This window comes from Thalassophryne amazonica, chromosome 10 (genome assembly GCF_902500255.1).
Source record: "Thalassophryne amazonica chromosome 10, fThaAma1.1, whole genome shotgun sequence".
NCBI classification, from domain to species: Eukaryota; Metazoa; Chordata; class Actinopteri; order Batrachoidiformes; family Batrachoididae; genus Thalassophryne; species Thalassophryne amazonica.
The window spans coordinates 61,518,780-61,542,081 of record NC_047112.1 but is presented as its reverse complement, the minus strand read 5'-3'; the positions used below and the strand labels follow the sequence as shown (position 1 = coordinate 61,542,081).

General features: G+C 41.3%; 1 protein-coding gene across 4 annotated transcripts in view; it reads right to left on the bottom strand.

Moving 5' to 3' along the window:
- Positions 1 to 23,302, bottom strand: part of LOC117518860 (homer protein homolog 3-like) — a 158,825-nt gene that overhangs the window by 31,016 nt on the left and 104,507 nt on the right. For 3 of the 4 annotated variants that reach the window (XM_034180097.1, XM_034180098.1, XM_034180100.1), the window contains 2 exons: positions 23,265 to 23,273; positions 9,466 to 9,602 (listed from right to left, as the gene is read on the bottom strand). In XM_034180097.1, coding sequence (XP_034035988.1) covers positions 9,466 to 9,602; positions 23,265 to 23,273 — 146 coding nt within the window. The remainder of the gene's footprint in view (positions 1 to 9,465; positions 9,603 to 23,264; positions 23,274 to 23,302) is intronic. The other variant, XM_034180099.1, reaches the window with a different exon arrangement.

Here is a 23,302-nt window from a genome sequence, read left to right as displayed (position 1 = left end):
GAGGCATACAATTTTAACTTATGTTAAAAATTTTAACCAAACTAATTTTGGACAAGTTATTTAAATTAACGTCACGTCTGAAGTTTTATAAAGTAAAAATATCAGATATATGTTTTAGTTTTAAAGTATTGGACTAATTTTAAAGGTTTAAGTGTGGACATGGTGTGTGCGCAGTGCATTTTGGGTAAAAGTTCACGACAGGAGAAATGCATTTGAGACACTCTGATCAGGCTCCACACTGACAACAGCATTAAACTCTTTGTATATTGTGCCTAAAACTCTCGTGAATATATTCTCTGGGTTTATAGACATTGTTATTGTGTTTGTTTTATGTAAAAATGCCAGAAGAAGCCCAGGTTGCTTCTCCAAAAGCCGAAAAGTCTGTTAAATTGTGATTCAGGCCATGTGATATAACCGGCATCAAAATGCATAGAACACTGCCATCTACTGGCAACCGGTTATATTGCAGTGTTGTCAACCGCAGGATTTTAAAATTATCTGTTGGTTTTCAAAACCTTAGAGACCACACACGTGGAGATTTAAAAAAAAAAAATCATAGATCTGACAGGTTTAGTTGTACAGTGTGTGGTGTCAGCCACACAGTAAAACAACACACACAAACAGATTTCACACACGAACATTGCCATGTCAAACACCTCACTTTCTGATTGGCTGCATGTCACATTTAGCTCCTCACATCCTTCTTAACACACCACACATGGCAGGAATATCTGATAAGATTATATTTAGCATCATCATAATTGTCGGGGCGTCCTTAAGATTGTCGGAAGGGGAAGATCGGGTCCGATATCAGCCTAATTATCTTGCCATGTGACTGATTGATCTGTTATAACACTGCACTGAGCCGCTAACCAATCGGATGTTATGACGCCTCACAGAGCGACTAATTGATCTAACACTGCACCAAGCCTGTAACCGATCGGATGTTATGATGCCTCCTCACGGAGCGACTGACTGATGCGTTATGACACAGCACCGAACATGTTTTCACTTTTATTTGATTTCTTTGTGTGACTGACATCATTATTCGAGCATTCAAAAGGCGATTCCTATCGCCACACAATTCCAACCACACACGAGAAAGTTTTTTGACAGTTCTTGTTCCTGAAAGAAACCTTGTCTCCCTAACCAGATAGAGTTGTGATGTCATCACACGTGCGCTTAGGCACTGTCTAGCTTTCTTTTTTTATACAAATGAAAAAAATGACATTTTACAAAAGCACATTTATTTGTAAACACCAACACGTTACGTTTATTCACTTGTGTTGGTTTTTACATAGAATGAATGAATCAACCAATCAGTATGAGCGGAGGCTTAGTTACCCATAATCCCCTCTGGGCATCTGTGTGTTAATGTTCAAATCTTCAGAATTAGTGCATTATTTTGAAATTAACAGATATGTGTTATATATCACTTTGTACATTTTAAGAGTTTACATTAATGTAGTTATTCTATCTGGAAAATTTTATTTTTAAAGCAAAACCATAATTCAAACCTGCTTTCCATTTCAAGACCTCTGCCTCATTGTGGGCCCACTGTATCCTGTCAGGGTAAATGATGCTTTCCTACAGTAGGGGGCAGAGCGCACAAAGACAGAAGCACTGGCTCATTGTCTGTTTGGGTTGTGTTGTGTGGCTGGGGGGGCCTGGCTGCCTTTTGTTTCTGTTTTCTGTCCTGTCTTTTGTTTTTCCTTCCAGGTGGCTTGCATTTGGGACTGAGTGGCTGTGTAGCTGAGTTTATCAGGACCTCACCCTGATCACCTGAGGCTGATCACCTGCGGCTCGTCAGGACTCACAGCTGTGGTGCATCTACATGGATTGGAACATGGTGGCATTTAAGACTGGAGTACACAGTGTGTATTTGCCAGAGACTCGACCTTGTGACCAGACAGGTGAGATCGTCGTCTCGGGAGCCATCTCATCATCAGTGGATGCAGAGAACGTCCAGGTTTGATGCATGGTCTGTGAAAGAGGAGGGGGTGAGGTCTCATGCTCGTCAGCACACTTCCTGAGGTACGTTAGATTTTGTGACTAACATTTATACAGTCAGTAAATGTGGTGTCCCTCACACCTTATTATATTGAGCTGTATGTTGGTCGTGTAATCAGCTTCCACTGCAGTGGAGTTTTGTGAACTGGATGTTCCATGCCTGCAGGGTGGGAAGCTGATTAGTAATTAAGCCAGGAAGTGTTTGCTGTTTGTGCACCTTTGAGTGGTCTCTCTGTGTGTTGAGTGTGGACTCACATAATGATTCCTTCTTTCACAGACTCGGTTTGTCGCGGCCACCTGGGGGGTGTCGGCGGGGTCCTTGGGTCCGAATTGGTTCTGGCTCCGGACCGTTGGCGCTGCTGGGAACGCACCGCAAAACCACCACGCCAGACCGCGCACTTTTATATTTTTTCACAGCACTGTTATGTTCATTAAACTCTGTTATCCTTTGTACCGTGCTCTGCTTATTTTATACTGGGTCCTTCAAACGCTGGTCGGTTCTCCGGGCTGCGTCCGACACATAACAGGTTGGTTCTGTTAGAACAGGGGTGGACAATCATGTGCCATAAAGGGCCGAGACACTGCAGGTTTTCCGTGCAACCAGTCACCTCAGCAGGTGATTTCATTAATGATCAGGTGTCTCAGCAGGTGATTTCATTGACAACCAGGTGTTTATGTTCAGAGGAGAAGCTCATCAGCAACCCACCTGCTGAGGTGAATGGTTGCATGGAAAACCTGCAGTGTCTCGGCCCTCGATGCCCACCCCTGTGTTAGAAGGTTTGGGGTGTTTCAACTCAAAATCAGCTTCTTAGCAGCTGATAGCATATGGGAGGTAAAAATGAAAGTTATCAGTTATCTGTAGCTTCCGATACGTTTTTAGGCAGTTTATCAGTTTAACGTTGAAAAAGATAACTTTTCAGTTAACTGATTACTAGTTATCGAAGCTAATTTTTTGTTTTTGGTTAGCTGTGCCCACCATTGCTTATCAATTCCCTTATTAATACCTCCTGTGAATTTTCTGTGTACAAAAAGTAGTCTTTACAGCTTTTCTATGTCAGCAACATTTTATTGAGTCAAAGTAAATAAATGTGAAATTTTGGTGATTAGAGATGTCCTCCTGTACTGTAATAAATATTCCTGAGAAAGGTGAGAGTTTCTCTCAGAATTTAGATGAATAGGCCTGAAAGAAGTTTTTGTTGGAAGTATTTTAGACATAGGATCAGCAGGTTAAGTGAATTGGAAACTTTAGAATTTACCAGGTCTCCCTTGTAAAAGAGAGCTTGATCACAATGGGACTGACCTGGTTAAATAAAGATTAAGTTAAAGTGGGAAGGAAAAGTGTTAGCAATTTTAAATACTCTAAAGACAAGGTACTCGAGAGTATTTAGTACTGCTATAACGGACTGATGCAGAAGGTGGCAGCAATGCAACAATAAGGATGTCAGCTGCCATTAAACACCACAGAAGAAGAGAGTGTGCTTGGTTTATATCACAGGAGCACATTTTGAGGTCAGAATGCATTTCTGCAGCTACAAAATGCCTCAAGAAACCACACAAAAATGCATAAAATTAATTTACTCATATTTGTTGTCAGTCTGGGTAAATTGTCGGACTCAGACCGACAGATTGTGCAGCTAATCTGGTTTCCTCAGCGGGGCAAGGGTGCGTTTGGTTTATATCACAGGAGTGCATTTTTGCATTCACAAAATGCCTCACAAAACCACAAAAAATGCATAAAAGTACTTAAGTTATTCACATTCATTGTCATTCTGGGTAATTCTTCGGATTCGTTCCCACTGTTAGTGCAGCTAATCGTTTCCTCAGCAGAGCATGCGAGAGACAAAAATGAACTTGTTTTCGTCAAGGCGAGTGGTCTGGGCTATATTTGACCACCAACTAGCTCCGATAAGGGAATCGTTAAGCAAAAAAGGCTATTGATGTTGGTGGATCAAATCATTTCTTATTGATTCTTAACTGGAGCTGGTTTTTGATGCCCATCCCTAATCACTGCCGTGACAGCATAATGCAATCTGCAATCTCACCACTAGATGGCACTAAATCTTATACACTATAGCTTTAAGATACATCACCACAGTGACTATGGGATATACAGCTGCAAACCTTAATAAATAATTTATGTGTTGTGTTTTTATGTTATTTTTATCTGTGTATTTTGTACATTATTGTTATGGGTTTTTATTATTATTTTATGCTGAATGCATTGCTTCAAGCTAGTTTTCCTCCTGAGCTATCAGAGGTTTTATGTGGATGTTCAGTTTCTCTGCATTCTTTTCACTGCCAATGTTGTAAAACAAAGCAAGTAGAATACTGATAAATGTAATGAATGAATTCCCTCATGAAAAATCTGTTTGAATATGCTGTCATACACTATCAAATAATACCAGTAAACCAAAAATAAATGTTACAAGGCTCCATAGGAATAAGCAGAACAGCTGCTGTGGAGAAAACCTGCAGCTTTTGGTGTCAAAGCTGCTTTGGAGAGCTCTGCTCTAATATAGTCCATTCCTCTCTGTCTGGAGAATATTACACATTATTTTCTTTACTTTGCAAGGGTGGCACTTCTCAGGACACTGGAGGCATCTTGTTTTTCTGTTTCAGTAAGCATGTTACAGAAAAGCAAAAACTGTGTTAAAATATATATATTAAAAAAAACCCCTAAGTGAGTCAAAAATTAAAGGAAAAAATGGCAAAACATGTTCATGTCACAGCTAAGAAATCTTTATTATGATTAAAGACGTTTGTGAATAAAGTGTGTTAATTAAAAAAAAAAAAACAACAGCTAATTCTGAAGTGGGATGCATGAATTAACAATTATGAGTGCACACAAAGTGAACAGGACAAATAATGTGGAGTTGCACTAGGAAGGGCATTCGGAGTAGAACTTGGACCAAATCAACATGCAAACCCACCTCGGATTTAATGTGGCAACCCCAAGTGCAAACAAGGGAGCATCCGAAAGGACTTACTGTGTGACCCCGTGCTGTGAATACTGCAGTCAATTACATCCACACACAGCCGGAGCACATGTGAAGGTATCCAGAGTTCCTGTGTGTACATACATGCGAGGGGCCATTCACTTGCTGCCCATGGCTTGTTTTCTCAACCATCTGACAGCTGCAATGGATCTGGACTTGTCAACTGAGTTCTCCGTCTTTTTTTGGCTGCTCCCGTTTGGGGTCACCACAGCAGATCAGTCGTTTCCATCTCACCCTGTCCTCTGTATCTTTCTCTGTCACACCAACCACCTACATGTCCTCCCTCACCACATCCATAAACCTCCTCTTTGGCTTCCCTCTTCTACTCCAGCCTGGTGGCTTCATCCTCAGCATCCGTCTCCGTATATACCCTGGGTCCCTCCTCTGCACATGTCCAAACCATCTCAATCTCACCTCTCTGACTGTCTCCAAACCGACCCACCTGAGCATTAAAGACTTCTATTTTTGATTAACAGGCTCCTGTTCATTGTCTTTATTTCGAGGGCATTTTGTAGTATGTGTGCATAGGTTAGGGCCACAAGTTCTTTCTTCCATTTCCTACCCATTTTGTAGCCCCGTTTTTGGCAAAATTCTTTCAAAAGGTTGACTTTTTCAGCACTCAAAGTCTTCAATATTTACACTGCTGTTTGCCATTATAGTGTGTTTGGGTAGTTGTGAACTTTGACCCCAGCCCAGCATGCACCGTGCAGATGCTGAATTGTCTTATTTGGATCACATTTGGTAGAATGGCTGAGGGTCAAACTATTTAAAAGTTAAGGGTCCAAGCCCTCCTTAAGGGGGCACCAAAGATCACAGGGGATGCCCAAGGTTTTGTTAGTACTGAGAATATCAAAATTAAACTTCACCAATTAAGTCATAATTGTCAAGCTTGGGCCCGGCTCGGAGTTTAGGTCTTAGTTCTTTACGTTATTTCCTCTGTGATTTTCTGGTTTTGCTTTTCATGTGTTTATACTCTATCATGTTAGTCTCAGTTTTATTCTGTTTATTGCTTTTCTTGGTGTTACGCTTTCACCACTGGTTCACTTTTGGGTTATCATTCATTCTGTAGTTGGTTATTGTATTTGTTCACTCATTGTCCTTTAAGTTATGTTTGTCTTAGTTTTGTTCTGTTAATCACATTTATTGTATTGTGCTTAGTCATAGATTTTTGTTATTATTTATCTTTGGTATTGCTCTTCAGATTATGTTCCATTTGTTATTTATTGCATTACCTGTTTATTAGTTATCCTGTTTTATTTATTGCACTATTCTGTAGTCATCGGTTTTGTTTATCTGCTGGATAACCAATAGTTTGTTTTGCCACCTGGTTATCTTTTATTTCTTCCTTCAGTCATGATTACTTTCCATTCTAGTTTTGTTTTAATTCTGATTATTCATTTGTTCATGCTTAGTTTGTTCCTGGCCATAGTTGTATTGTATTCTGTCCTCACTTTTCTGATTTATCTTTGTTCTCAGTTTCTGCCTCATCTTATTTGATTGCCCCTACACCAGCTCTTGTGTCTTCGTCTCTCACTGTGACTCTTTCTACTCTGTTTTCATCCACTCTCGATCTTGCACCTGCTCACGTCTTTGTCTCTTTCATCACTCCACTCTGTGTTTTCCTTCCTCACTATCTTGCACTGTGCACAATCTTTGTCTAACCCCGCTCACGCCCCTTACAGGGACTTCCACACACCTGCTTCACATCACCTTGATTAGTTTGCTTCTTATTTAAGCCCTCACAGTTCTCACAGCTCACTGCCCTATTGTTGACTCTTGTCACTTTCTCGCCTCTTTTTTCTTGTCCTGTTTGCTCTTCAGTGTTTTTGACCTTGCTTGTGAACTCCGACCTCCACCTCATCGTTGCCCTGTACTTAACCTGTTTTTGACTCTGTCTCTGTTTTGCCTGTATTACTCCTCGACGCCATTTGTATGAACTGTGCTAGTTTCTGGAGCACGACCCAGCCTGCACCATGTCTGATACCTCTAAGTTTGACTACCTGTGTACCAAACCCTATGCCTGGTCTTCAGATGAAGCTTTTTATCAATCTAAGCGAACCATGCCTGTGGGTCTGCATTGGTCTCCTCCCGTTTCTTGTGTCAAGCCACCACCAGTCATGACAATAATAGCACATACATTAGTTGACAATCAAAACTAATTACCAATATCATTTTCTTTGGATGAATAAAAGCAAAAAAGGGAAACCAATTATGTCAATTTAAAAGAAGAATGAATCAATTTTATTCTTTGGGTGGGGTGGAGATTCTGAAGAAAAAAGGCTGGGAACCACTGTATTAGTGAATAATGTGGTGCAGCTTGGAAAAGAACTGATCAAATATCAAGTCCACACAGAACCATTCTATAGATTAATAGCCACCCAGGAAACAATTTCATGTTTTCAAAACATCGTAAACATTTTGGGGAAACATGAAAACATTCAAGTGTAGACTCTCTGAAACATTTTGAAAATGTTTCGTGGCAATACACCCAAAGCATTTTGTAAACCTTTCTCAATCAAAAAGTAAGTCCCTTGGGCTGCTCTCGTTTGCACTCGGGGTCGCCACAGCAAATCCAAGGTGGATCTGCACGTTGAATTGGCACAGGTTTTACACCAGATGCCCTTCCTGACGCAACTCCACATTACATGGAGAAATGTGACAGGGACGGGATTTGAGTGCACTAACCACTTGGCCACCACCCCTGCTCCAAAACGTTTCTTAAATTCAAAATCTTTTTTTATTGATGTTCATTAAAAAAAAAACCCAAAAAACGAGATCGAGATTCGACAATATTGACAACGACACATTTGCATGGAAACATTAATGAGGATATTAACAAATTAAGTCAATGTCAATGCAAAGCATGTGCAGTAAGAACAATAACAAATGAAAAGTAAAGAGAACATAACCCCTCCCCATCCCTACCACAAAGAAAAGGGGTTGTTAATAATAAAAATCCCCAAGAAACTACACTGCTCAAAGTGAATTTTGCTGCCAAAGAGAGTGGAACACTTTCAAGAAAGGTCCCCAAACCTTCTCAAACATAGAACATCTTACTGCAGCATTATGAAATAAGTTGTTACGATGTTTTGAAGAGTCTACACTTTAATGTTTTCAAAATGTTTTCCAAATTCATTGTGGAGAAAATCCTTACTAATACCAAAGCAAAACATTGTGGATATGTTGTGAACACATATGTGTATGCATGTGTGTGTGTGCACGTGTGTAACTTTGACTACGGACAAATTGGAGAGAGCTGAATTTGCCGTTTGGTATGCTTATGTATTTTGATAACAGAACTTAAACACTTTATAAATACATTAAGACAGCAAATTAATATTAAAAAATTACGGAATTAACAGGAAATAAGAGTTGAGTTCTTCCTCTAAAAACTGTTGAGGTCTAAGGTTCTAAAAGCATTCTGGACTCACATGCTATTCCAACTCATTATATTAACTTTGCATAATGTATTACCACCCTTGAAAAATGTCAGTTACCTATTTTATAAACACTACCCAATCTAGAGCCCATGGATCCCCACAGGCAATGTGCCAGTATATTATAATAACCCTGAAGCAGCATCAAACACATAATGTGCAGGTTTTATAGTCACTGAGTGTGTGTTCTTATAAGATAATGGTAGCAACAAACTATATGTATATAAAACGCTAGTGACCTAACATACAGCACTATAAATTAATTAACGGAATGGCTATACGCCCAACCGTTGGTTCAATAAAGTAAATACACGAGCATATACGCCCAACCACAACCGACTGGTTTCAACATGGGAGGGGAAAAAAGGTGGATATTTTTTCGCCAGCTGCGGGAGGGTTTGTAGCCCACAGAGGGGCTGTGATCTAAAGCGGTTCTGTTTGGCTCATCACACCCAGGGAACAGTGTCAAACTAACACCATCTTACAGTCAACAGGCAGCATTTTGTTCAAAAACTGTTTCGTCATTGTTAACAGGCTTCAGTTCAAAATGCTTATGAAGTTTGTCTGTTTTGATCATTGCAGCGTTTTTGTAGTAATTAAAGATGGCGCCGTTAAATGTGTCAAACATACGCCACAATAGAGCCTTAAAACGTGGGGTAAAAAATGTCGTTTAGATGCACAAAGTGTCAAATACACGATCACGGTTGGGCGAATAAGATAAGACATTATATTTATCTGCCCAACGGTTGTGTATGTAACGTTCAATGTATGACTTATCTGCCCAATGGTTGGGCGAATAAGGTAGGACATTATATTTATCTGCCCAATGGTTGGGCGTATAGCCTTTGCCATTAATTAAAATATGAAATAAAACTATAAGAGCACTCACTGGAGTTCCTCTGCAAAGGGCCAAAACAGACACCGTTTTCAAACACATTGGTATTCTAGATCAGGCAGATCACGTCATAGATTTTTCTACAGTTCCAACTTCCTGCTGAAGAAAACAAAAAAATGATTTTTACCCCTCAGACAGCATCTTCTTAACCCGCTCCTTCTCTGCCGTCAGCACCACTTCGGCACTCTTACTACGAAACAGCTTTTCCTCGCCTGGCCCGTTGACAGTCAGCAATGGTGGAGAATGATGTTCATCTGACAACTCCTAGAGTGAGAAACAGAAGACCCACAACACGTAGAAAAGACACCAGATCTGTGACGAAGTCTGACAGACGTCTCAGTGGACCATCTCTCACAGTTCCTGGAAAATAACTTTTTTGCTGTTTTCTTCTGATCTGATCAGAGCTTATGTTGGATTTTTCAGAAATTAAAAGTTCATTCAAAAGAAAAATGACTGCCAAATGTCAGTGTAAGATACAGGTTTGACTTTTAACTCTGAAAACAAGAGGCATCATAGCGTGATCACAGACAGAACACTGGGAGCTTACAAATCACTGTTTTTTTGTTTTTTGTTTTGCAACGGTGACCTTCACTTTTGCTCTTGTGCTGTTCTGCTGACATTCTGCTATTGCCTTATACTGAATGCGTGCCATCTTATGCAGCTGAATTTGCTAGGTTGAATGTGTTTGTCCTGCTGTGTGTACTGAAGCTTAACAGAGGCAGAAGGTCATACATCATCATCAGTTCATGCAACAACGTTATGGAATAGTTACCAAATTAAGTTAGGTAACTGGGTTCAACTGAAGATTGTAAAAGTAAATTGAAGATGTTTCTGTTCTTGATGGTCTACAATCTGATGTTGGCAACATTTTAAAATTCTTAGGGCCTGATTTACTAATGGTTTGTGCGTGTTAAATTTTGTGCAAACACCATAGCACTTGCAAAAACATCCATGCTGGTTTAATAACAGAGCGCACTGAGGGTTGTGTCTTTCAGATATTGAAAAAAGCACACGTTGTCCATTTAGGTCATTTGCATTGATGAATATTCAATTTGGGGTTTGTCCTCAAGAGTGCATAAAATTATGGGAGGAAACATGCAAATAGCTTTTTATTAATCAAAGTGGGGTTTTTTTTGCACACGCAACATGGTCAAGGTCAAAAGGAAATTCAGTGGGTGCTGATATGTTTTTGTTGTTAGTGTGCTGTTTTTTGTTGTTGTTTTGGTGAGTTCAAAACCTTGGCATTAACTTATTTTGCTTAGTATCAATTGTGCATTTACTCTTAGCATAGACGTAGAGAGATTATGTGCCACTTATGTGTAAAAAGTTCTCCAGATTCTCGGAATCTTCTGATTATATTATGGACTGTAGATGATGGAATCCCTAAATTCCTTACAATTGAACATTGAGAAACATTGTTTTTAAACTGTTGGACTATTTTTTTCATGCAATTGTTCACAAAGTGGTGATCCTCACCCCATCTTTGCTTGTGAATGGCTGAGACTTTTGGGGATGCTCCTTTTATACCCAATCATGAGTGTCCTCAGTCCCCAAATGCTTATTGAGTGTTATTCAAAGGAAAGGTGATGTAACACAGTGGTAAACATACCACTGTCCCAGCTTTTTTGAAACATGTTGCAGGCATCCATTTCAAAATGAGCAAATATTTGCACAAAAACAATAAAGTTTATCAGTTTGAACAATAAATATCTTGGTGTATTCAATTGAATATAGGTTGAAGAGGATTTGGAAATCATTGTATTATGTTTTTATTTACATTTTACACAATGTCCCAACTTCACTGGAATTGGGGTTGTAGAGTAAAACAAAAATCATCAGTATTTACAGAATTGAGTTTATTTTGTAAAATCAATATAAACACAGAAAGGTGAATATATCAATGATACACAAATGACATCATAAAACAAATGCTTATTTCCATTGTGGTCCATGTAAGGCTAAAATGTGACAACACTGAGGAGCTCGATTAAACATGTACAGATTGCAAAGACATTATAATCTCATCAATTAATGCAAGTAGCAGTAAGTGTATAGTTAATATATAATAATTTACACTGGGATACCAATAAAATAAGTACAAATTGAACAGAGAACAATAAGATCTCAATAAATTAAAATAAATAGTAACTGTATCCCTGTAGAAGTGTAGACGATAAATTTAGCACCACGTTTTGGACAAGAAAATAATGGACTAGAAGACAAGCTAGTCTTTTGAACCTTTAGTCAGATTAACTGATCAAAACCTTTAACCTTATTTTGTGATGTTTGATATAATCAATTCCCAGCAGAATATTGGAGTTAATAATACCTGTGAAAGAAGGGCTGGCTGCAGAGCAAAAGACCGGAAGTGAAGAACCCCAATTCCTGTTATGTATGCGCGGCACAACCTCGGCCCGAGATCAAAAGTTGGCATTCCATCTCTCTACTTCTATGCTCTTAGTAAACTGCCTACAAAACTGTCTACACCCTAATGCACAAAAGCTTGCATTGCCCACGCAATTTAGCACTTGTTATCTGGAATCTTAGTTAATCAGGCCCTTAATGTTTTAACTTTGTACTTAAAGCTACAATGTGTAGAATTTAGTTTTATCTAGTGGCGAGATTGCAGATTGCATTTTTGCCATCACCTGTCAATTTTGTTTCCTTTCACACTTTCATTTCATTTGGAAATGGGAATTCATGCTCCCTTGTCTTTTCTTGTGATAAGCAATATGTTTGAACCTCCAACTTATTAGCCTGCACTAGAAACCAGCAGACAATGTGTAGGGAAGCAACCACTGACTATTTTTTTTTTTAATTCAGTGTTCCAACCGCACTGCAAAAATGTGGAATATAAATTATGTCCCTTTTGGGCTACTGTATTAACATGGCAGCCTCCATGAGAAGGCCCACTCCCATTTAGATATGAAGGTCTCATTCTAAACTTATGGAAACACACATGTCATTGTTGAAGGTGATACACTAATGAATAGATGTTATGAATGCTAAATTCCATTTCTGCTAATAAGCACCCCTAAATTCCACACACTGTAGCTTTAATATCATTTTCAATGTATTTTATTTATCTATTAAATTTCTTTTATAGTTTCCATTTTTTTAACCACATGGTCGATGTTTCATTGCATCTTATTTGAGGAAGCACATGACCTATTTTATTAGAAAGTGCCATATAAATATTAAATTATTATCATTATGAGTCCTACATCCAATGGGTTCTTGAAATCAATTTCAAAAAATACACATCAAGCTTGGTTGCAACTTCTCGCACGCAAAAATGATTTGTGTGTGTGTGTGCGCGTGTGCAGTGAGCATGACCTTTGACCCTATGCCCCCAAAACCAACAGTGTTCTTAAAGTGAGGTTACCTATCACACATATCACATTTGGTAATAAGCTCAGATGAACCTCAGACATTATCACTCTTTCAAGCAATTTATGGTGTTCAGAGCACTTCCAGTAATGTTGACCTTTGACCTTCTGAACCAAAGACTAACACACTTTGAACTTATCCTATTCTGAAAATTGAGCTGATCAGTCAACATGTATTTAAATTTTTTCCAGCAAATGTTCAGAACTTGAGAAACAGCAGGACAGACGGTGAGTGTGATGACATCACTCCTGCAGCCTTGGCGCGCTGACGGGTAAAAACTGTTGATAAACTCAGAACCTGCCATCTTTGTTTTTGGTTTTGATTTTTCACTTCTCATCACAGGAGTAAAACTGGGAAAAAAGTGTGCCAAATGTGTCATTTCATCTTCATCTCATTATCTTTTAAACGTGATGTTTGAGAACACTGAGGGCACCGTTGTAGCCCAGCACTGTGAAATCCAAGCGATCACCTTTGATATTCTCTCCCTGTTGCCAAAAACTGAGCTCTGGCTTCTTTTCACACAGTTGTTTGAACCAGTTGGAATCCATATGTAGTTATGAGCTAAACCAATGCTCAGTCTGCTTTACAAAAGCTCACAGATTAATTGGTGTAGTCATATTTTTTTGTTCCTCCCCCCACTCACGTCTATGAACTTGTCCAACGAGTGACTCGCTGAGGCTTCACGGCGCTGCGCTTACTGTGTTTGTATTATTAATTTGAGCGGCCTGACTGAGTTTCCTGAGGACATGTGGTTTATTGTCCTTGTGTGTACTTATGGGAACGTGGAAATAAAATGCACCATGTGGGTTTGCGAGGGGTCCAGTGGGAAGAACCCAAGTGGAGAAAAATGAAATCAAAGCCAACAGTTCAATTGTGCACAACGCTGAATAATTCACACTGTGGATCATGTTTAAGTCATAAATGTTATTACAAATTTACAGCAGTTTTTCTTGCAAACTGAGAAAACACTTGCAAACACAGAGAACACAAACAAATATAATCAAGCCCGGCGCCAGAAAAAAAAATATATTAAGGGGCGATGAGTTTATCACAGGGGGTGGGCCCCCCCCCCCCCCAACAAAAGTGCGCACCGGAGGGGACGTGCCTCTGAACATGCGTAATGAATTGGGTGCGCTCCTGGAAAGCTCACGTATTTAGGCTACACCGTTGTAAGAGACTGACTGTGTTGTGTGGGCCGCTGAAGAGGAGGTACTGCTGGCCCACCACCATCAGAGGGCGCCCTGCCTGGAGTGCGGGCTCCAGGCACCAGAGGGCGCTGCCGCCTTATGGGAGCAGCCTGGGTGACAGCTGTCACCCATCACCGGACACAGCTGTTCCACTCAGCACAGAGGTATATCAGGAGGACGGCGTCTACACCTCAGTGCCGAGATATCGCCTTTAGACGAAGGTAACGTTCTCTGCATTTATATTCTGACTACATAGCTAACAGATTTGTTAAACCTTTTCAGGACAGCTGAATTGCTTACATAAGTACTCACCTGCCTGTCATACTGTAACTGGAGGTGGAGGCGGCTTCTCCCCTCTCCGTTGCTGGGTGCTGTCGCATCCACGCCTGTGTTGTTGCTCTCTCCCGCCAGCAGTACCGGATCCGACGAGCGGAGGCAGTGGCCACCTGGGAATTCGGGACTTGGCGGTTCCAGTATTTCCAGGGTTCGGTGGCAGAGGAGATCTGGGTGGTTTCGGTTCGACTGAGACGGACGTCTCCTACCTTCGAGCCTGCCCACACGACACCAGCGGATTCGACCCCAAATTGTGATTGTTGTATTCATTGTGCTCGTTTCACAATAGTAAACCTTGTTATTCACCTTCCTCCATTGTCCGTTCATTGCGCCCCCTGTTGTGGGTCCGTGTTCCTACACTTTCACAACAGACTGACTAAGAGTAAAGAGTGATGACAGTATTTTTTTAATTATTATTTGAACGTATAGACCCTCGGTCAAGTGATCTCCTGCATACCACAAAAGCAAACCAACAACTGATCTGAGAAACGACACGAGACAGTAGATTAACCCCACATACAGCCCTCCATCACAAGCACAAACACAGCGCAATTGGGCATGTGCGCCACTCCATGGCACAGAGCCCAACTACGCATGCAGTCACAAAGTTCTTCTGAAAAACTGGAGCGATCTGAATTCGGTTGGATGAATATGGGTGTGTGTGTGTAGACAATTCACCTCATTCACAACGTGACAGAACTTAACGATGCGCTGTTACGCGCAACAACACGGAACACTATTCTTGACCGTGCGCAATGGTTCCTGATAATTCTCCAGCAACAGGTGCCATTAATCGTAACGTGTGGTAACAGGTTGCAGCAGTTCCTGAGGACACCTGACGCCTCTGCCCCGAATCATCACATTCGTGATCAGCGGCCAAGAATGTGTACTTCGTGGCATTCGTGACTTGTCGTCGTTATGTGTAAATGCAGCATTAACACCCTCCCCAAGTGAGTCGTGCTGCAGGATCTGCCTTTTGCTTGGTGGACTTGACAAATCCCAGGAACTCCAGCTCTGACACTGCTTGAATAAATCGAGCATGCTTTAGTTCGTCCACCTTGCCATAATCGCTGGACTCAGGATCCTTGCCCTCTGCCGCACTAACAAGCGCAACCCCCAACGTATCAAATCACTTGAACACAGACACACGCCATATCCGTTTGTTTTAAAATTAATTACTTTAGTTAATGTTTTTTATTTGTTAAATCCATGATATTATCGAATAACTAATATTTTGCTATATTTTCCAGTATTTCTTTTTCTTTCTTTTTATTTTTATTTTTTGATAACTCTCACATCCGAGGGGGCGGGGTTGATGACATGAGGGGGCGTCGCCCCCAAACGCCTCCTCGTGGCGCCGGGTCTGAATATAATCTGTAGCAAAATACAACAAATAGCTACAACATAACAGAAGTATAAGCAACACAAAAACAGGTTTCTTTTAATGGACAGACCACTCGGTGCATTACATTGTTTTATTATTTTTTATCTCTACCTGATCAGCAGAGTCGAGCAAGTTTTAGTTATTTATTTGAAAGTTTTGTGTTTTATTAATTGCAATGTATTGAATACTTAAAAGTCCTACAGACAGAAATCTTTTTTTCTGTTGTTCATAATTCCGTTATCACATTGCTCTTCACAATGCATCAGTTTTTCTGTGTGCATAGTGAGCATTTACAGAAGATACGAGGTCTGTTAGAAAAGTATCCGACCTTTTTATTTTTTGCAATAACCTTATGGATTTGAATCACGTGATTGCATCCGCCAAGCTTGAACCTTCGTGCACACGCGTGAGTTTTTTCACGCCTGTCGGTTGTGTCATTCGCCTGTGAGCAGGCTTTGAGTGAGCACTGGTCCTCCCCCCTCATCGGATTTTCATTGTGAGGAAAATGTCTGAACGGCTGGAGCAGCACTGCATCAAATTTTTCCAGAAACTGTGAGAGACAGCCAGGTGGACACCATTCGGAAAATTCAGATGGCTTTCAGGGACGATTTTATGGGCATCACACAGATTAACCACATGGTCTGATGTGGTTGCGAGCTCTTGCTTGACTCTACTGGTGGTTGGCTCTCACTGCGGTATTGTATCACTTCCTGTTCCGGAGCACAGCGGTGTTTTTCTGTATCTGTTAGCTGTTTAATCTGCGCAGTTAGATTGATCTAGTTAACTAGATAACGATTTGTTTCACAGTGTAATCTTCACGTGCCTTAACTAAAGCACTCCCTCTGCTGAATCACCTCTAAATTATTTACACATTATTCACTTTGTGTGTTTTTAGGAATCCGCTATCTTAGCGCAGCTACTAGCTCTTAGCCGGTTTAGCATGGCGGCTTCTCCTGTCTCTCCTGCACTTTTCTGCTCTGGGTGTGAAATGTTTAGTTATTCCTCGGCCTCCTTTAGCAGTAATGGTACTTGTAATAAGTGTAGCTTATTCGTAGCTTTGGAGGCCAGGCTGGGCGAACTGGAGACTCGGCTCCGCACCGTGGAAAATTCTACAGCTAGCCAGGCTCCTGTAGTCGGTGCAGACCAAGGTAGCTTAGCCGCCGTTAGTTTCCCTCTGGCAGATCCCGAGCAGCCGGGAAAGCAGGCCGACTGGGTGACTGTGAGGAGGAAGCGTAGTTCTAAACCAGGGGTGGGCGTCGAGGGCCGAGACACTGCAGGTTTTCCATGTAACCAATCACCTCAGCAGGTGGGTTGCTGATGAGCTTCTGCTCTGAACATAAACACCTGGTTGTCAATGAAATCACCTGCTGAAACAACTGATCTTTAATGAAATCACCTGCTGAGGCGATTGGTTGCATGGAAAACCTGCAGTGTCTCGGCCCTTTATGGCACATGATTGCCCACCCCTGTTCTAAACAGAAGCCCCGTGTACACCGCCAACCCGTTCACATTTCTAACCGTTTTTCCCCACTCGACGACACACTCGCTGAGGATCAAACTCTGGTTATTGGCGACTCTGTTTTGAGAAATGTGAAGTTAGCGACACCAGCAACCATAGTCAAATGTCTTCCGGGGGCCAGAGCAGGCGACATTGAAGGAAATTTGAAACTGCTGATTAAGGCTAAGCGTAAATTTGGTAAGATTGTAATTCACGTCGGCAGTAATGACACCCGGTTACGCCAATCGGAGGTCACTAAAATTAACATTGAATCGGTGTGTAACTTTGCAAAAACAATGTCGGACTCTGTAGTTTTCTCTGGGCCCCTCCCCAATCAGACTGGGAGTGACATGTTTAGCCGCATGTTCTCCTTGAATTGCTGGCTGTCTGAGTGGTGTCCAAAAAATGAGGTGGGCTTCATAGATAATTGGCAAAGCTTCTGGGGAAAACCTGGTCTTGTTAGGAGAGACGGCATCCATCCCACTTTGGATGGAGCAGCTCTCATTTCTAGAAATCTGGCCAATTTTCTTAAATCCTCCAAACCGTGACTATCCAGGGTTGGGACCAGGAAGCAGAGTTGTAGTCTTACACACCTCTCTGCAGCTTCTCTCCCCCTGCCATCCCCTCATTACCCCATCCCCGTAGAGACGGTGCCTGCTCCCAGACCACCAATAACCAGCAAAAATCTATTTAAGCATAAAAATTCAAAAAGAAAAAATAATATAGCACCTTCAACTGCACCACAGACTAAAACAGTTAAATGTGGTCTATTAAACATTAGATCTCTCTCTTCTAAGTCCCTCTTAGTAAATGATATAATAATTGATCAACATATTGATTTATTCTGCCTTACAGAAACCTGGTTACAGCAGGATGAATATGTTAGTTTAAATGAGTCAACACCCCCGAGTCACACTAACTGCCAGAACGCTCATAGCACGGGCCGAGGCGGAGGATTAGCAGCAATCTTCCATTCCAGCTTATTAATTAATCAAAAACCTAGACAGAGCTTTAATTCATTTGAAAGCTTGACTCTTAGTCTTGTCCATCCAAATTGGAAGTCCCAAAAACCAGTTTTATTTGTTATTATCTATCGTCCACCTGGTCGTTACTGTGAGTTTCTCTGTGAATTTTCAGACCTTTTGTCTGACTTAGTGCTTAGCTCAGATAAGATAATTATAGTGGGCGATTTTAACATCCACACAGATGCTGAGAATGACAGCCTCAACACTATTAGACTATTAGACTCAATTGGCTTTGCTCAAAATGTAAATGAGTCCACCCACCACTTTAATCATATCTTAGATCTTGTTCTGACTTATGGTATGGAAATTTAAGACTTAACAGTATTCCCTGAAAACTTCCTTCTGTCTGATCATTTCTTAATAACATTTACATTTACTCTGATGGAATACCCAGCAGTGGGGAATAAGTTTCATTACACTAGAAGTCTTTCAGAAAGCGCTGTAACTAGGTTTAAGGAGATGATTCCTTCTTTATGTTCTCTAATGCCATATACCAACACAGTGCAGAGTAGCTACCTAAACTCTGTAAGTGAGATAGAATATCTCGTCAACAGTTTTACATCCTCATCGAAGACAACTTTGGATGCTGTAGCTCCTCTGAAAAAGAGAGCTTTAAATCAGAAGTGCCTGACTCCGTGGTATAACTCACAAACTTGCAGCTTAAAGCAGATAACCCGTAAGTTGGAGAGGAAATGGCATCTCACTAATTTAGAAGATCTTCACTTAGCCTGGAAAAAGAGTCTGTTGCTCTATAAAAAAGCCCTCCGTAAAGATAGGACATCTTACTACTCATCACTAATTGAAGAAAATAAGAACAACCCCAGGTTTCTTTTCAGCACTGTAGCCAGGCTGACAAAGAGTCAGAGCTCTATTGAGCCGAGTATTCCTTTAACTTTAACTAGTAATGACTTCATGACTTTCTTTGCTAATAAAATTTTAACTATTAGAGAACAAATTACTCATAACCATCCCAAAGACGTATCGTTATCTTTGGCTGCTTTCAGTGATGCCGGTATTTGGTTAGACTCTTTCTCTCCGATTGTTCTGTCTGAGTTATTTTCATTAGTTACTTCCTCCAAACCATCAACATGTCTATTACACCCCATTCCTACCAGGCTGCTTAAGGAAGCCCTACCATTAATTAGTGCTTCGATCTTAAATATGATCAATCTATCTTTATTGGTCTATTTGAAGAGTTTCAGTCAGGTTTTAGAATTCATCATAGTACAGAAACAGCATTAGTGAAGGTTACAAATGATCTTCTTATGGCCTCAGACAGTGGACTCATCTCTGTGCTTGTTCTGTTAGACCTCAGTGCAGCTTTTGATACTGTTGACCATAAAATTTTATTACAGAGATTAGAGCATGCCATATGTATTAAAGGCACTGCGCTGTGGTGGTGTGAATCATATTTATCTAATAGATTACAATTTGTTCATGTAAATGGGGAATCTTCTTCACAGACTAAGGTTAATTATGGAGTTCCACAAGGTTCTGTGCTAGGACCAATTTTATTCACTTTATACATGTTTCCCTTAGGCAGTATTATTAGACGGCATTGCTTAAATTTTCATTGTTACGCAGATGATACCCAGCTTTATCTATCCATGAAGCCAGAGGACACACACCAATTAGCTAAATTAGCTAAACTGCAGGATTGTCTTACAGACATAAAGACATGGATGACCTCTAATTTCCTGCTTTTTAACTCAGATAAACCTGAAGTTATTGTACTTGGCCCCACAAATCTTAGAAACATGGTGTCTAACCAGATCCTTACTCTGGATGGCATTACCCTGACCTCTAGCAATACTGTGAGAAATCTTGGAGTCATTTTGATCAGGATATGTCATTCAGTGCGCATATTAAACAAATATTATCAGGTTGTCCTAAAAGTTCCCTGAAAAGCCTTCAGTTAATTCAAAATGCTGCAGCTAGAGTACTAACAGGGACTAGAAGGAGAGAGCATATCTCACCAATATTGGCCTCTCTTCATTGGCTTCCTGTTAATTCTAGAATAGAATTTAAAATTAGTCTTCTTACTTATAAGGTTTTGAATAATCAGGTCCCATCTTATCTTAGGGACCTCATAGTACCATATCACCCCAATAGAGCGCTTTGCTCTCAGACTGCAAGCTTACTTGTAGTTCCTAGGGTTTGTAAGAGTAGAATGGGAGGCAGAGCCTTCAGCTTTCAGGCTCCTCTCCTGTGGAACCAGCTCCCAATTCAGATCAGGGAGACAGACACCCTCTCTACTTTTAAGATTAGGCTTAAAACTTTCCTTTTTGCTAAAGCTTATAGTTAGGGCTGGATCAGGTGACCCTGAACCATCCCTTAGTTATGCTGCTATAGACTTAGACTGCTGGGGGGTTCCCATGATGCACTGAGTGTTTCTTTCTCTTTTTGCTCTGTATGCACCACTCTGCATTTAATCATCAGTGATTGATCTCTGCTCCCCTCCACAGCATGTCTTTTTCCTGGTTGTCTCCCTCAGCCCCAACCAGTCCCAGCAGAAGACTGCCCCTCCCTGAGCCTGGTTCTGCTGGAGGTTTCTTCCTGTTAAAAGGGAGTTTTTCCTTCCCACTGTCGCCAAGTGCTTGCTCACAGGGGGTCGTTTTGACCGTTGGGGTTTTTACGTAATTAGTGTATGGCCTTGCCTTACAATATAAAGCGCCTTGGGGCAACTGTTTGTTGTGATTTGGCGCTATATAAATCAAATTGATTGATTGATTGATTAACACATCCCCCTCCCTGAGCCTGGTTCTGTTGGAGGTTTCTTCCTGTTAAAAGGGAGTTTTCCTTCCCACTGTCGCCAAGTGCTTGCTCATAGGGGGTCGTTTTGACCGTTGGGGTTTTTCTGTAATTATTGTATGGCTTTTGCCTTACAATATAAAGCGCCTTGGGGCAACTGTTTGTTGTGATTTGGCGCTGCGCACAATGGCAGAGGGTGCGCCGCGCTCCGACCGGTGATCGACAGGCTGAAATGACCAGATCATTTCCAAACTGAATGCCGTGTTGATCCGGGACGTCGTCTGACTACCAGAGAAATGGCAGAAAAGGTGGACATAGCACTTTTCTGGCACATTCCACTGTTAAAGGAGATTTTGTCATGAAAACAGGAGCGGAGGAATTTGCCACGGAGCCGCTAATGGCGCGGAACAAAAGCACCTCCGTGTTGGTCTCACAGGACATGTTGTGACATGCCCAGATCTTCGACAGTTTCTCGGATACTCACTCGACTGAAAAGCCACCCAAAGCCGTCTGAATCTTCCGAATGGTGGAAGAGCTGGGCATGTCCCGTGAGACTTCCAACACGGAGGTGCTTTTTGTTCTGCGCCATTACGTGGCTCCATCCTCACGCGTGAATTCCGCCGCACATTTTTCATTACAAAATCTCCTGTAACAGTGTAATGTGCTGAAAAAGTGCTATGTCCACCTCTCTTGCCATTTCTCTGGTAGTCAGACGACGTCCCGGATCAACACAGCCTTCACTTTGGAAATGATCTGGTCGTTTCAGCCTGTCGATGGCCGCTCGAAGCGCAGCGCGCCCTCAGCCGCTGTGGGCCGTCTTTAATCCGGTTGTAATGCTCCTTAATCTGTATGATGCCCATAAGATCTTCACCGAAAGCCATCTGAATTTTCCGAATGGTTTCCACCTGGCTGTCTCTCACAGTTTCTGAAAAAATTTTGATGCAGCAAAGCGGCAGTCGCTCGGCCATTTTCCTGACAATGAAAATCCGCCGAGGGGGCTGGACCACTCCTCCCACAAAGCGTGCTCACAGGCGAATGATGCAACCGACAGGCGTGAAAAAACTCACGCATGCGCACGAAGGTTCAAGCATGGCTGATGCAATCACACATGATTCAAATCCATATGGTTTTTGCAAAAAATAAAGAGGTCGGATACTTTTCTAACAGACCTTGTATGTCATCAAATTAAATGTTTGCATGTGCTCTAGGTTTTATTTGTTTGTGTTTGTTTTTGCAAACTTTTTTCCTCAATTTGATGTAACTACCTTTGTACATAGCGAGGATTCGTCCCATCCTGTCTATGGCTGATGCTGAGACTTTGATACCTGCATTTATCTCTTTCAGATTGGATTATTGTAATACTTTATTTTCTGGTCTGCCGCAGTCCAGCATTAGGGGCCTTCAGTTGGTGCAGAATGCTGCTGCCAGACTTTTGACACAAAGTAGAAAGTTTGATCACATTACACCCATTCTGGTGTTCCTTCACTGGCTTCCGGTTTCTGCCAGATTGGATTTTAAAGTCCTGTTGCTGGTCTATAAAACTGTTCATGGACTGGCTCCTTCCTACCTGGTGGACTTGGTCAAGCCCTACGTACCGGCGCGGCCCTTGCAGTCACAGGGCGCAGGGCTTCTGTGTGTTTCAAGGGTGAATAAGAAGTCTGTGGGGTATAGAGCCTTCTCCTACCATCGCACTACTCTCTGGAATGATGTACCTGCAGCTATAAGGCAGTCCGACATGGTGGAGACTTTTAAATCAAGACTGAAGACCCACTTTTTTAGACTGTCTTATTGTTAATTTATTCTGTTTTTATGTTTGCCTTGTAATATCTTTTTATTCTACTATGTTTTAGTTTTTTATTGTGCCCTTCTTGATCTTAAATTTACTCTGTGTTATGAATTGTGTGTTATGTGAAGCACCTTGGGGCGAATGTTGTGAGATGGCGCTAGATTTGTTAGTGTCGTCTTGATTTCAAAGTGTTTGGCCTCTCTTGGCGACTGCACATTTTTTACATTTTCAACTCTCACACTGAGGAAGCATATGATGTTCCAGGGATTTCTAATTTATTTTTACCTTATGTGTATGTGTAAATGAAGGTTTTTGTATCCACCTGAATGTTGCCATCCTGATTTATTTACACTGATGGCAGCGTTGCCATTGTTAAGGTTTCTGCTCTTTATAATGAGCAGCAGCTGCGCTTTGAAGCTGAAGTCGACTTCACACTCCAGATGAAATTATTAAGCACCACAGTCCATGAAAATTTCCAACAAAATTAAAAAGCCCACAGCTTCATCAGACAACAGCTGTTAGGTTATTGTTGCTGTGGAACAGTGCACAGATGAGCGCGAGCATTCACATACCTGAGAAAGCTGAGAGCCAAAGATGCCCCGTGAAGCAG